The sequence below is a fragment of the Heteronotia binoei genome, chromosome 11 (genome assembly GCF_032191835.1).
Source record: "Heteronotia binoei isolate CCM8104 ecotype False Entrance Well chromosome 11, APGP_CSIRO_Hbin_v1, whole genome shotgun sequence".
Taxonomy (NCBI): Eukaryota; Metazoa; Chordata; class Lepidosauria; order Squamata; family Gekkonidae; genus Heteronotia; species Heteronotia binoei.
This window is the reverse complement of record NC_083233.1, coordinates 77,478,948-77,492,693: the sequence shown is the minus strand read 5'-3', so window position 1 is coordinate 77,492,693 and position 13,746 is coordinate 77,478,948. Positions and strand designations below refer to the sequence as shown.

At 44.3% G+C, this 13,746-nt stretch overlaps 1 protein-coding gene across 1 annotated transcript in view; it reads left to right on the top strand.

Moving 5' to 3' along the window:
- Positions 1–13,746, top strand: part of HIP1R (huntingtin interacting protein 1 related) — a 121,837-nt gene that overhangs the window by 35,819 nt on the left and 72,272 nt on the right. Inside the window, exon 2 of the mRNA XM_060250135.1 lies at positions 12,234–12,297. Within this exon, the coding sequence (XP_060106118.1) occupies positions 12,234–12,297 (64 nt within the window). The remainder of the gene's footprint in view (positions 1–12,233; positions 12,298–13,746) is intronic.

The following is a 13,746-nucleotide window of genomic DNA, read 5'->3' as shown; positions in this document are numbered from 1 at the left end:
CTGCAGAGGAAAGCGACGGCAAACCACCTCTGTTTCTCAATGGCCTTGAAGGCCCTTTGATGGGGTTGCCGTAAGTCACTTTCAACTCGACAGCACTTACATATATGTAAGGGTCTGAGAAGTCCCTGTATGTCAGTGCTTGCATGGAGACCACCAAGGAAGGCTCTGCAGAGGAAGGCCAAGGCAAACCACCTCTGTTTCTCCCTTACCAAGAAAGCCCCTTGCTGGGGATGCCATGAATCTGTTGTGACTTGATGGCATTTATATATGCATAAGGATCTGGGAGGTCCCTACATGTCAGTGTTTGCATGGGAGACTACCAAGGAAGGCTCTGCAGAGGAAGCCAATGGCAAACCATCTCCTGTTTCTCAATTGCCTTGAAGGCCCTTTGATGGGATTGCCGTAAGTCACTTGCAACTTGACGGCACTTACATACATGTAAGGGTCTAAGAAGTCCTGACATGTAAGTGCTTGCATGGAGACCACCAAGGAAGGCTCTGTAGAGGAAGGCCAAGGCAAACCACCTCTGTTTCTCCCTTGCCCTGAAAGCCCCTTGCTGGGATTGCTGTAAGCAGGGCTGGTTCTCGGATGGGAGACCACCAAGGAAGACTCTGCAGAGGAAGGCTATGGCAAACCACCTCTGCTTCTCACTTGCCTAGAAAGCACTGGGCTTGAATCTAGCTGTTCTACTGCTGACCAACACCAATACCCTCCGAAATCACCTTCCCGCCGGTCGTCCTTGTGATGAGGCACTACATAGCATAGGGCTGCCAATCCCCAGGTGGGGGCAGGGGATCCCCCGGTTTGGAGGCCCTCCTCCTGCTTCAGGGTCATCAGAAAGTGGGGGTGGGGGGAGGAAATGTCTCCTGGGCACTCAGTTATTCCCTATGGAGAACGATATATAATGGAGAATTGATCCACGGGTATCTGGGGCTCTAGGGGAGTTGTTTTTTTGAGATAGAGGCACCAAAATTTCAGCAAAGCATCTGGTGACTCTCCTCAAAGTACTCCCCAAGTTTCATAAAGATTGGACCAGGGGGTCCATATGAACATATGAAGCTGCCTTATACTGAATCAGACCTTTGGTCCATCAAATTCAGTATTGTCTTCTCAGACTGGCAGCGGCTCTCCAGGGTCTCAAGCTGAGGCTTTTCACACCTATTTGCCTGGACCCTTTTTTGGAGATGCCAGGGATTGAACCTGCGACCTTCTGCTTCCCAAGCAGATGCTCTACCACTGAGCCACTGTCCCTCCCTTTTTAAGTTCATATGAACATATGAAGCTGCCTTATACTGAATCGGACCCTTGGTCCATCAAAGTCAGTATTGTCTACTCAGACTGGCAGCAGCTCTCCAGAGTCTCCAGCTGAGGTTTTTCACACCTACTTGCCTGGACCCTTTTTAGTTGGAGATGCCTGGGATTGAACCTGGGACCTTCTGCTTACCAAGCAGATGCTCTACCACTGAGCCACCGTCCGTCCCCTCCAATTCTATGAGCCCCCCAAAGAAGGTGCCCCTGTCCTTCATCATTCCAAATGAAGGGAAGGCATTTAAAAGGAGTGTGGTCCCTTTAAATGTGATGGCCAGAACTCCCTTTGGAGTTCAATTGTGCTTGATACACCCTTGCTCCTGGCTCCATCCCCAAAGTCTCCTGGCTCCACCTCCAAAGTCCCCAGATATTCCTTGAGTCAGACTTGGCAACCCTAGCATAGCAAGTTTGAAATGTTGCGGTCGAGTGTTGAATTCATTTGAAGTTCGGGACCGATAGGAGCTTTTTCTGCAAACTTTGCTCTAACTGTGCCTAAGAGGATGAAACTGCCAGAGAGAAGTGGTTCACCCCCAACCCCCCACCCCTCTCTCTTGTTTGTAGAAACGGATAGGTAAGGAAAGGGTAGCTTTCCCCAAGCTGCTTGCCACAGTTAATCCAGGACCGCCTCGGAATCGAGCAATTATATCTCTTTTCTTCTTTGCATGTGGCTATCTTGCAGAGGAAGGCGAGGGCACAATTCGTCGTATATCACTCTGAAAGGAGGCTGCCTTCGTTCATTGATAGAGTTCAGCTGCGGGACTGGCTCTTGGAATCTAAATGAATTGACGCCACAAAGGACTTCTGTATGAAACGAGGTCAGGCTGGGAGGGAATGAATGAGAGCCCCTTTTGCCCGCTCCTCTCCGCGACGGCCAACACGGGAGGCTTGAATTGCGCTTTCCTTAAAATATATATATATTTTTAAAAGAGTGTGCAATCTCAGCACAAAACGAACGGGTGAATAAACGGGCGCGATCGAAGCGCAAAACGAAGCAGAATAGCCAGTCCGACGAGCCTTTAGCCGGACAGAAATAATGTATGTGGGTCATAGTTATTAGGATTACAGTGGTGTCGAATTTTCACTTTTCAAGCACGAAGTCTAGCTGGCCCTCGCGGTGACCCCGGGTTTTGAGGTTAAGCTGGTCTTGGAGAGGATAGTACCGTATCCATTTCTCCTGGCGTGTCCTTAATTCATGAATGTTTTAAGGCCGCTGCTGGAGGTTGCCTCTAATTTTGCGAAGTGTCGTGTGAAAAGCCTTGCCGTCGGCCGAAAACAGGATCCTGCATCTTGAAGACAGCAGTGCAAGAAAGTAGGATGAAGGAGCCCTAGATTCCAATTCTCTCCTAGCTGTGGTTAATGTTAGGTTGGGAGAGGATGTGAAATTGAGGAAGGGTTGATTTCCAGCTGATAGCGCCTGGAACATGGTTATCACGGGTTCAGGAGACAACAAGGTTGTGTCTGTTTAGCAGTGCTAAATACCAAAGCTGAATATTGTATTCGGTACAGAATCCAAGAGCATCTCCAAGAGAACCCTTTCCACCTTGCTCTGTATTTCCCACGTCAGTGGCTGGCTGTTGTGTGAGGCAGGGCCTTCTGGTGGTGGCACCTAGATTTTGGAACTGGCACAGGAGGCCTTAATGCTACTCAAGTTCCTGTTTTTCTGAAGCTCATTGAGGAGGAAGTAGAAGGTGATGATGATTGATGATGATGATGATATTGGATTTATATCCCACCCTATACTCTGAATCTCAGAGTCTCAGAGCAGTCACAATCTCCTTTACCTTCCCCCCCCCCCCTGCGAGGTAGGTGGGGCTGAGAGAGCTCTTACAGCAGCTGCCCTTTCAAGGACAACTCCTACAAAAGCTATGGCTGACCCAAGGCTATTCCAACAGCTGCAGGGGAATCAAACCCAGTTCTCCCAGATAAGAGTCTGCGCACTTAGCCACTACACCAGACTGGCTCTCATATAACTAGCTGGTGAATTCCTTTATGACCTTTACTTTTGCCCTTTTTTACTGGTGGTGTAATTATATTGCCTTGTGCTTTTCTCAGGTTGTAATTTTTATATTGCTCTGCTAGGCATGTACTTGGGTAGGAGGGTGGGAAAGGACCATTTTTAAAAGTAGGTTTATAGATCTCTTACAGCCGCAAAAGGATATTTGAAATCCATCAGTTCAATTGCTGGTGAAACAGATGCCAGAGAGATTTTTTAAGTAAAGATGTCCAGTGGCCAGACAGTGATATTTTGTCCTGTGGAGAAGATAAATAAAATCTGTTTTGCTTTCAATTATGAACATTTGATCTTTCTTTTTGACAAGTTCTGGGAAGAGGAAATTACTGTCGCTAGGCAGCTGTGATGCCTTTACTCTCTTCTGTGGCTTTGTCAAAACAATCTGCGAGGTGGCGCTTTTGTGGGGGAATCGAAGATGACAGGAGACAGGGTTGAAGTATGTAGGGCAGAGAGGAAGCCATGGCTTGGGGGCAAAACTCAGCTCAGGGGGATCTTTCCACCAACCCTTCGAGGTAGTTCATTGAATCAAAGAATCATAGAGTTGGACGGGATCTCCAAGGTCATCTAGTCCAACCCCCTGCACAATGCAGGAAACTCACAAATCTGTTCAGTCGCACAATTGAGTCCGACTCTTTGCAACCCCATGGACAAAGTCATGCCAGGTCCTCCTTTCTTCTATCATCCTCTGAAGTCTGCTCAATTCGTGTTAGTTACATCAGTAATGCTGTCCTGCCATCTCATCTTTTGCTGTCCCCTTCTTCTTTTGCCTTCTGTCTTTCCCAACATCAGGGTCTTCTCCAGGGAGTGATCCCTTCTCATTTTTGGTGGCCAAAGGATTTGAGCTTCGGCTTCAGCATCTGACCTTTCAGGGAACAGTCAGGGTTGATTTCCCTTGGGACCGACTGATTGGAACTTCTTGCAGTCCAAGGGACTCTCAAGATTCTTCTCCAGCACCGCAGCTCAAAAGCATCTATTCTTCTGCACTCGGCATTACTTATGGTCCAGCTCTCACAGCCATACATTACTACTGGGAATGCGATCGCTTTGACTATAAGGGGTTAAATACCACCCCCTAAATTCACAAGATCCTCATTGCTGTCAGATGGCCATCTAGCCTTAAAAACCTCCAAGGAAGGAGAGTCCACCACCTCCCGAGGAAGCCTGTTCCACTGAGGAACCACTCTAACGGTCAGGAAGTTTTTCCTAATGTTGAGCCGGAAACTCTTTTGCAGACGCTCTGACCTTCTTGGCTGCTGTGCATTGAGTGGGCTGCAACGCCACTGAGGATGTTCTCCGCAGCTGAGAACGAAACATCTGGAAGGAAAACTTTCTTCAGTAGAACACGGCACTTGAGCCCAAAAGATTCTACAAACCCTAATGTTTTGGAGTTGGCTTGGTGGGCCGTAACGAGTTCTTTGGCCCAGGTCAAGAAGCTGATCTGTTTTCACAGGTTAAGTTTGGGCTGAAGACAGGGCCGGATTAACAATTAGGCCAAGTAGGAGTTGTCCATGAAAGGGCAGCTTCTGTGAGAGCTCTCTCAGCCCCACATACCTCACAGGGTGTCTGTTGTGGGGGAAGGAGATAAAGGAGATTGTGAGCTGCTCTGAGATTTGGAGTGGAGAGCAGGATATAAATCCAATTTAATAATAATAATCATCAATGCTACGGTCTGAAATGGGAAGACATAACCCTCCCCCCTATCGCTACCCCCGGTAAGTGGCATCTCTTTTTGTAGGACTTTTCTGGTGGAAATAACACCGGACTTGGAGATGTTGCCAAGTCCAGGCTCCAGCTGGAAGAATCTTTGTATCTTTCTAATGATCGGTTATGCAAATGCCCACTCAGCTCAGGTCAGCTTAGGTGGCAATTAATTCTGTCTCCCTGTGGGATGCACCGGATATATAACTTTGAGAGCGGGTTGGGTAATGCTTTCACACAGTGAAATGAGTTTCCAAGCTGGTAGCCACACTGGCTTTTCTCCTCTGATTGCATCTTCATGGGTGAGGTGAGAAAGTGTGCTTTATGGCGTGAGTCCCCTGAGAGAAGACCACCCACAGCTTGTTGAGATTCCGCTTTTTCATGTTGAGAGATCTCAATAACATCCTACAGAACTTCCCCTCAATAACATGCCCCAGCATATCTGGAGCATTAATGCTTTCACAGTGGCCATGAGGTCTAGGAACTTGTTTTAAAAAGCAGATAAGAATCTTACAAACCTACTAAGCGTTCAGTAATGTGGGGTTTGTTTGCCTGACAGGAATTAAATTGTCCTTCCTGTTGTCTTTCTGACTGAAATAGGATTCTCAGATTAATTTCTTTGTAGTAATGTTTGTCTCCTTTGTCCCAGAAGTTTTGGGGCTACGTACATGAGAATTTCACTGTCCCCCTCTCACAACAGCCCTGTGACATAGGCTGGGCTGGAAGATAGCAGCTGGTTCAGATTGGATTCATGGCTGAGCTGGAGTCAGATTAAAATTAAAATGTGGCATTCGCTGCCAGAGGATTTAGTGATAGCCACAGTGTAAACTGCTTTAAAAGGAGATTAGATAGTTTTGTGGAGGGCAGGTTTGTCATTGGCTACTGGCCATGCTGACTAAAGGGAAACACCACATTTAGAGGCTCTGAATAATACCACTGCTGGAAGGCAACCTCAGGGAATGGCATTAAGCTCTGTTTCCTGTAGTTGGACTTTAGAGGAACTGACTGGCAACAGAGACAAAATATTGGACTATATGGACTATTGGTCTCATCCAGCAGGGCTCTTCTGATGTTTTGGGGAAGGCCTCAGCCTCTGTGCCCTGTTGCTGGCTCTCCAGAGGAACTGGTTGGTCACTGTGTGAGACAGGATGCTGGATTGGATGGACCCACTGGTCTCATCCAGCAGAACTCTTCTGATGTTCTTATGAAGGCCTCAGCCTCTGTGCTCTGTTGTTGGCCCTCCAGAGGAACTGGTTGGCCACTGTGTGAGAAAATAGCAGCAGTACTCTCCTTATCAGCAATGCAGGCCTCAGCCTCTCTGCCTGTTGTTAGCCCTCCAAAGAAGCTGGCTGTCCACTGTGTGAGACAAAATGCTGGACTAGATGGACCACTGGTCTGACCCAGCAGAGCTCTTCTGATGTTCTTATGAAGACCTTGACCTCTATGCCCTGTTGTTGGCCCTCAAAAGTAATTGGGTGGCCACTGTGTGAGACAGGATGGTGGACTAGATAGACCGCTGGTCTGATCCAGCAGGGTTCTTCTCATGTTATTATGAAAGCCTCAGCCTCTATGTCGTGTTGTTGATGCTCCAGAGAAATTGGTTGATTACTGTTATACAGGATGTTGGACTATGTGGACTATTGGTTTGCTCTCTTTTTATGTTCTTAAATTGTCTGTTCCTAGTGCTGATACTCTGTCCAGAATGGCAGATATGCTGCAGGAAGGCTATATTGTGTAGTAAATTGTATTCTACTATGAGCTTTCCATAGGTAATTCAGAAATGGCTGAGGGTTGCATTAGTTTTTTGCACCAAAATTGTCATTTTGGCTAGGACCCCTCTGTTTGAATTTAAGCTCATTTGTTCCTTGTTCTACTCTTGAGATGGCTTTCGATCAAAATCAAATCACATCAGATCCATCTTAAAACCCAACAAAGTAGTGATATCAGGAAAGCGAAACAATTTTGGAATGATTATTCTCAAACATTTGATATCTGCTCATCAATAAACCCAGCAGGAGCAGAAGAACACCATCAGAAGACCAAAGACCTCTGAGTATTTTTTTTAAAGTCTTGCTTGATGCAAAGCAAATTGTCTTTCTGATGTCCCCAAAATATGGTGCCACAATGGAAAGGCCGTGCTCTTGGCACCCATCTTGCTTTATGCATCAGGGCTTCAGAATCTTTTTTAAAATATATTTTTCATTTTAGAAAAAAAGTAATAAAAGGGATACAAAAGAAAAACGGGATTATATAACAAGAAAATGATTGTGTAAGAAGCCATATATCTCAAAGACTATTACATGTTACGTAGTATATTAAAAATAAAAATAATTTCTTCCCAACATAGACAATTTTGGAACATTTTCTGTAAAATACAATGATCCTTATTTCAGACAATTTAGATTTCAGATTTTGTAATAGATCTATTTTGCAATTATATTGTTAATTTCATCTTTGCTTCACATTCTGTATTACATATTTCATCTAGTCTGTATTGCATATTTTATCATTTCTGCTTACTAGCTGTAACTTTTAATATAACAAAGTTTAAGGAAGAATCCATTATGTATCTTAAAAGAATATCTTGTTTCCTTATGTACTTATAATCAGAATTTGTTCTCATTCAGCTTTATCTTATAATAGCTTGATGTGCATAGCAATACATTTATATAACAATTTTAAAACTTTCTCATTCTAAGTTTATCCCCTGCTTGCGTAATAAGCATAATACACTCCATCTTTCCTCAGATTTTGAAATTGATCTGTTTTTTCAGGTAAGTTGTTAATTTCACCATTACTGCATACTTAGGGAGTTTATTTTCCCATTCTTCTAAACTTGGACATCTCATTTCCATTTTGCTACATAAATGATTCTGGCTGCTGTCACCACATATTCAAATACCTCTTCCAAAGCCCTCAGTAATTGGTCAGGAAATATTCCTAATGGCATATTCTAAGCTGCCTTTGAAAATTTAAATGTTAATATATTCTGCATTCCCCCCTGTATTTCCTTCCAGTATCTTTCTGTATTTTTACAGGTCCACCAGATATCATAAAAAGTTCCATCTATGTCTTGACATTTTCAAAATTTTCCTTTGTAGTTTTTGTCTACTTTCTCAATATCCTTTGGGGTAATATACAGTCTAAAAACATTTTGTACCAATTTTTTTTTAGTGCCTGATTGGCTGTGAACATGATTCCTTTTTTGCATAATTGTTTCCATTGTTGCATCTCTATTTGCTCTCTAAAGTTCTGCATCCATTTAATCATGCATTTTTTCACTTGCTCTTTTTCTGTTTCAAACTGAAGTTATAACTTAGATAGCCGTCATAATAAATGATCTTTTTGTTTTGTAATCAGTTGTACGAATTGAGTTCTCTTTCTTAAATTTCTACCTTTTATATTAATAATCTTCTTTACTCTTAAAATTGATTAATATATGGTAACCACTGAATATAAATTCCTTCATCTCTGATATCTTGCCAGGATTTGAGTTTCCCATGAGCATATATCATATTACCATTTAAACCATTGCTTTTATATTCTTATAGTGGTAGTCTGCTATTGGGGACATAAGCAGAGATTTTGGAGGACTTAGTAAATTCCAGTGTGCAAGCCATATTCTCAGAAGTCCATCTCTGATTATATGAGTACTTTCTCAAGTTATGATCGTTTTAATTGATTTCTTGATCCATAAATAGTAATGTAAACTGTCTAAGTCTGCTGACTCAAGTTTTACTGTTCCTTGTCTCAGGTTTTGAATCCAATCCACAATCCAGACCAAACCAGCTGCTTAGTAGTATAATTTTATCTTTGGAACTGCTGGGTCTCCTCTCTTTTTTTCGTCTTGGAGTATTTTAAAACTTATTCTTGGTTTCTTGCCGTCCCAGAGGAATTTATCTGTCTTTGCCACTTTGTCAGTATTGTTTCTTCTATGTATATAGGTAACATCTGGAATAAGAAATTTAATTTTGGTAGTACAATAATTTTGATTGCTGAAATTCTTTCCAGCCGCAAGAGTTTTAATTTTTTTTTCATCCAAATAAACCTGTTTTTTATCCGTTTCCAGGTCTTATTTTAGAGATTGCAATTTTGTCTAGTCACATTTATCCCCAAATATTTAATAGAATTGGTGGCTGCCATACATTCTATACTTTTAATAACATTTTCTTCTTGTTGTTGAGTTAAAAATTTCATTATGATTTTTGTTTTAAGAACATAAGAGAAGCCATGTTGGATCAGGCCAATGGCCCATCCAGTCCAACACTCTGTGTCACACAGTGGCCAAAAAAATTTGTATATACACACACACACACACACACACACTGTGGCTAATAGCCACTGATGGACCTCTGCTCCATATTTTTATCTAAACCCCTCTTGAAGGTGGCCATGCTTGTGGCCGCCACCACCTCCTGTGGCAGTGAATTCCACATGTTAATCACCCTTTGGGTGAAGAAGTACTTCCTTTTATCCGTTTTAACCTGGCTGCTCAGCAATTTCATCGAATGCCCACAAGTTCTTGTATTGTGAGAAAGGGAGAAAAGTACCTCTTTCTCTACTTTCTCCATCCCATGCATTATCTTGTAAACCTCTATCATGTCACCCCGCAGTCGACGTTTCTCCAAGCTAAAGAGTCCCAAGCGTTTCAACCTTTCTTCATAGGGAAAGTGTTCCAGCCCTTTAATCATTCTAGTTGCCCTTTTCTGGACTTTCTCCAATGCTATAATATCCTTTTTGAGGTGCGGCGACCAGAACTGCACACAGTACTCCAAATGAGACCGCCCCATCGATTTATACAGGGGCATTATGATACTGGCTGATTTGTTTTCAATTCCCTTCCTAATAATTCCCAGCATGGCGTTGGCCTTTTTTATTGCAATCGCACACTGTCTTGACATTTTCAGTGAGTTATCTATTTTCAGTGAGTTTTCTTTGTGTTTATATCCTGCAAAGTATCCAGATTCTTTCATGTACCTGTTTGGTATAAAACCTGTTTGGTCAGTGTTTGTTAGTTTTGTTGTTATACATTTTCTTGTATTCTGCCATTATTATAGTGGAGATTTTGAAGTTTACAAATAAACTTGTCTGTATGACTATGGCAACATTGCATCGCTACCTTCTTTAGATATTAAGGTTGAAGGTATCGTCTTTCTTTCTTTTATCTTATTCATGGTTTTTTGTAATGGCATTAAAACATCTTGCAAATGTTTATAAAAGGTTGCTGTCAGCCCATCTGGGCCTGATGCTTTATCTTGTTTTATTTTATTTTTTTATTGCTTGGGAGATTTTTTTAAATTGTTATTGGTTAGTTAAAATTCTCCTGTGTTCTGATGTGAACTTTGCGAGTAGGATATCTTTTAAATATTCCCTTATTCCATTTTCAGAGACAGACCTACTATTGTATAATTCTGAGCGAGCGCTGATAAATTGGACTTGTACGGAATTTGATCTCCTTCATAAATGTTATTACTCTTTTTTTTCTTTTGCCTCCCTTAGACAACCTGCCAAATATCTGCCAGGTTTATTTGCATGGCTTCGGAATCTTGATTTGTGGGCAGGGTTTGAATGGGAGAAGGTGGTACTTTAGAGTCAGGCCATTTTTGGACTTACAGGTAGTACCTGAATTGTGCTTAGAAGCTTATAAACAATAACCAGCTCTCTGAAGTATGCCTGACAGGTGATGAAGCCATATTTTTACTTCCAAATGTTGCTGGTTGCTCTTCAGGTGGTTTTTGGATATGATGTGGCACAGACTTCTCCTTTGCTAGGGCAGGACATAGAAATGATCAGTTGTCCTTTTCTTCTCAAGCATTGTGCTAAGGCATTATTGTATTTTTATGAAACCATTTTGAACAGGATGTCCTTTCTGCGTCTTATCGAAAAGTGCATTCTGTCCAGGATATTTTCATTGTGAAATCCAGAACTGTACCTGCTGAGTTAGCATAACTATTTTAATTTTACAAACAATGCTTCAGATTTGAAAGGTTGTCACTAGTAAGACATTCAGGGAGTTCTGACCAATGTTCCCTCTAAGCTGTAGTCTTATGAGCAAAAATTCTATTTTGTGAGCTACTGGCAGGGCTTTTTTTGAGCAGGAACGCAGTTCTGGCTGGCTTGACATCAGGGGGTGTGGCCTGATAGGCAAATGAGTTCCTGCTGGGCTTTTTCTACAAAAAAGCCCTGTGTGAAACAATGGTGATGTCTGGGGGTGTGGCCTGATATGCCAATGAGTTCCTGCTGGGCTTTTTCTACCAAAAAAGCCCTGCCTACTGGCATTGAAGTTGTGAGCGACTGGCATTAAAGTTGTGAGCAACTGCATAAATTAGTGTCCTCTGTGGTCATCCTTCCTGAGCTAAGACAAAAATGTGTGAGTTGGAGGCCAAAAATCTTACGCAATGAGCTAGCTCACACTAACGCAGCTTAGAGGGAACACTGGTTCTGACACACAAATTGAACTTCATTAAAGGTAGGAAACTTGATGACCGCTAAGCCTGATAATTGTGTTGGTAAAAACCTGGAGATTTTGGAGGGTGGAGCCTAAGCACAGCAGGGGTTTAGAGAGGGAAGGGACTTTAGTGGGATATAATGCTGTAGCATCCACCTTCCAAAGCGTCCACCTTCTAGAGAGCCAGTTTGGCATAGTGGTTAAGTGTGTGGACTCTTATCTGGGAGAACCGGGTTTGATTCCCCACTCCTCCACTTGCAGCTGCTGGAATGGCTTTGGGTCAGCCATAGCTCTCCTGGGAGTTGTCCTTGAAAGGGCAGTTGCTGTGAGAGCTCTCTCAGCCCCACCCACCTCACAGGGTGTCTGTTGTGGGGGAAGAAGGAGATTGTGAGCCATTCCGAGTCTCTGAGTCAGAGTGGAGGACAGAATATAAATCCAATGTTGTCTTCTTCTCCTCCCCCTCTGATTTCTGTCACCTGGAGATCTGTAGTAATACCTGGAGATCTCCAGTCACTTCCTGGAGGTTAGCAACCCTATTGCGCTTAGATGGGAGTTTTGCATTTCGTGGATGTATTCGTAGAACTTCTGGAAGTTTGTTCAGGGTTCAAATGCGACTTGCGTTGTCGAACGTAGGAAACCCTGTCAGGTAGCCTTGTGGGTTCAGTCCATGGCTTTTCACATGCAGATGACTATTGGGGTAGAACTGGACATGCAAAGTGTGTGCCACCAGCACCGTGTTTCATATCTCCCTTTTTTCCCCCTTCCCAGGCGATGAGCATCAGCAAAGCCATCAACACCCTGGAAGCTCCAGTGAAAGAGAAACACGCCCGCAGTATCCTTTTCCCAGTGGCCTTTGCTCACTTAGGCTGGATCCAAGCATCACCGAATCATCACACTGTGCTATCATCAGGGCCGGCACATGGGAGTAGGCCAAGTAGGCAGCTGCCTCTCCCCGCGCCTGCTGCCGTCTGCCTCCCCATGCCCATCACCATCCGTCTCCCCCCACCACAACCGCCCGCTGCCCTCCCGTGCCTTTAGCGTTCCTCCAGGAGCTGATTGGAAGCTATGCTAGTGGGAAAGAGCCCAGCCAGAGGGAGAGCCAGTTTGGTGTAGTGGTTAAGTGTGCGGACTCTTATCTGGGAGAACCGGGTTTGATTCCCCACTCCTGCACTTGCACCTGCTGGAATGGCCTTGGGTCAGCCACAGCTCTGGCAGAGGTTGTCCTTGAAAGGGCAGCTTCTGGGAGAGCCCTCTCCAGCCCCACCCACCTCACAGGGTGTCTGTTGTGGGGGAGGAAGGTAAAGGAGATTGTGAGCTGCTCTGAGACTGTTTGGAGTGAAGGGCAGGATATAAATCCAATATCTTCATCTACCTCACAGGGTGTCTGTTGTGGTGGAGGAAGGGAAAGGAGATTGTGAGCTGCTCTGAGACTCTTGGGAGTGGAGGGCGGGATATAAATCCAATATCTTCATCTACCTCACAGGGTGTCTGTTGTGGGGGAGGAAGGTAAAGGAGATTGTGAGCCACTCTGAGACTCTTTGGAGTGGAGGGCGGGATATAAATCCAATATCTTCATCTACCTCACAGGGTGTCTGTTGTGGGGGAGGAAAGTAAAGGAGATTGTGAGCCGCTCTGAGACTCTTCGGAGTGGAGGGCGGGATATAAATCCAATATCTTCTTCTTCTTCTTCTGCACCAAGCACCAACCGTGCAGGTGAGGAGAGGGGAGTTTGATGCGCCACAAACCCGCCCAGGTGCCCTTGGGAGGAACCTTCCGCAGCCACAGATCTCTGTTGTGCTATAATTTGTGGGAAACTGTGTTGGTCTACTCTGTCCCAAAGCTGAACAGGTGACCTTGGGCCAGTCACTTCCCTTAACAGGATTATTGTGAGGATAAAGTGGGGTATATGTAAGTGGCCTTGAGCAAGAAAAATAGACAAGGGAGGGGCAGTGGCTGCTGTTCCTCCTTGTGGCTTCGAGGAGATTCAGTTGCTCTGTGGGGTGGGGGACAGTTCTGTACTGCCGCATTGCACAAGGAGGCAGACAGTGGGAGTGTTCACAGCTATGGCAAGATGACGACAGGCCCTTGGCAGTGGCCTGATGATGCCACCCTCTGACACCTGCCCTGCATGGTGCTTCATGGAGCAATGTCAAGAAGAAGAATAGGTCTCTGCCCTGAAGGAGCTTACAATTTGAAGTTTGAGAGCTGGTACTGGTGGGATAGATAAAACTAGCAGATGCAGCTACATTTCAGCTGGGAAGGTACTAGGCTCTGGGATGTT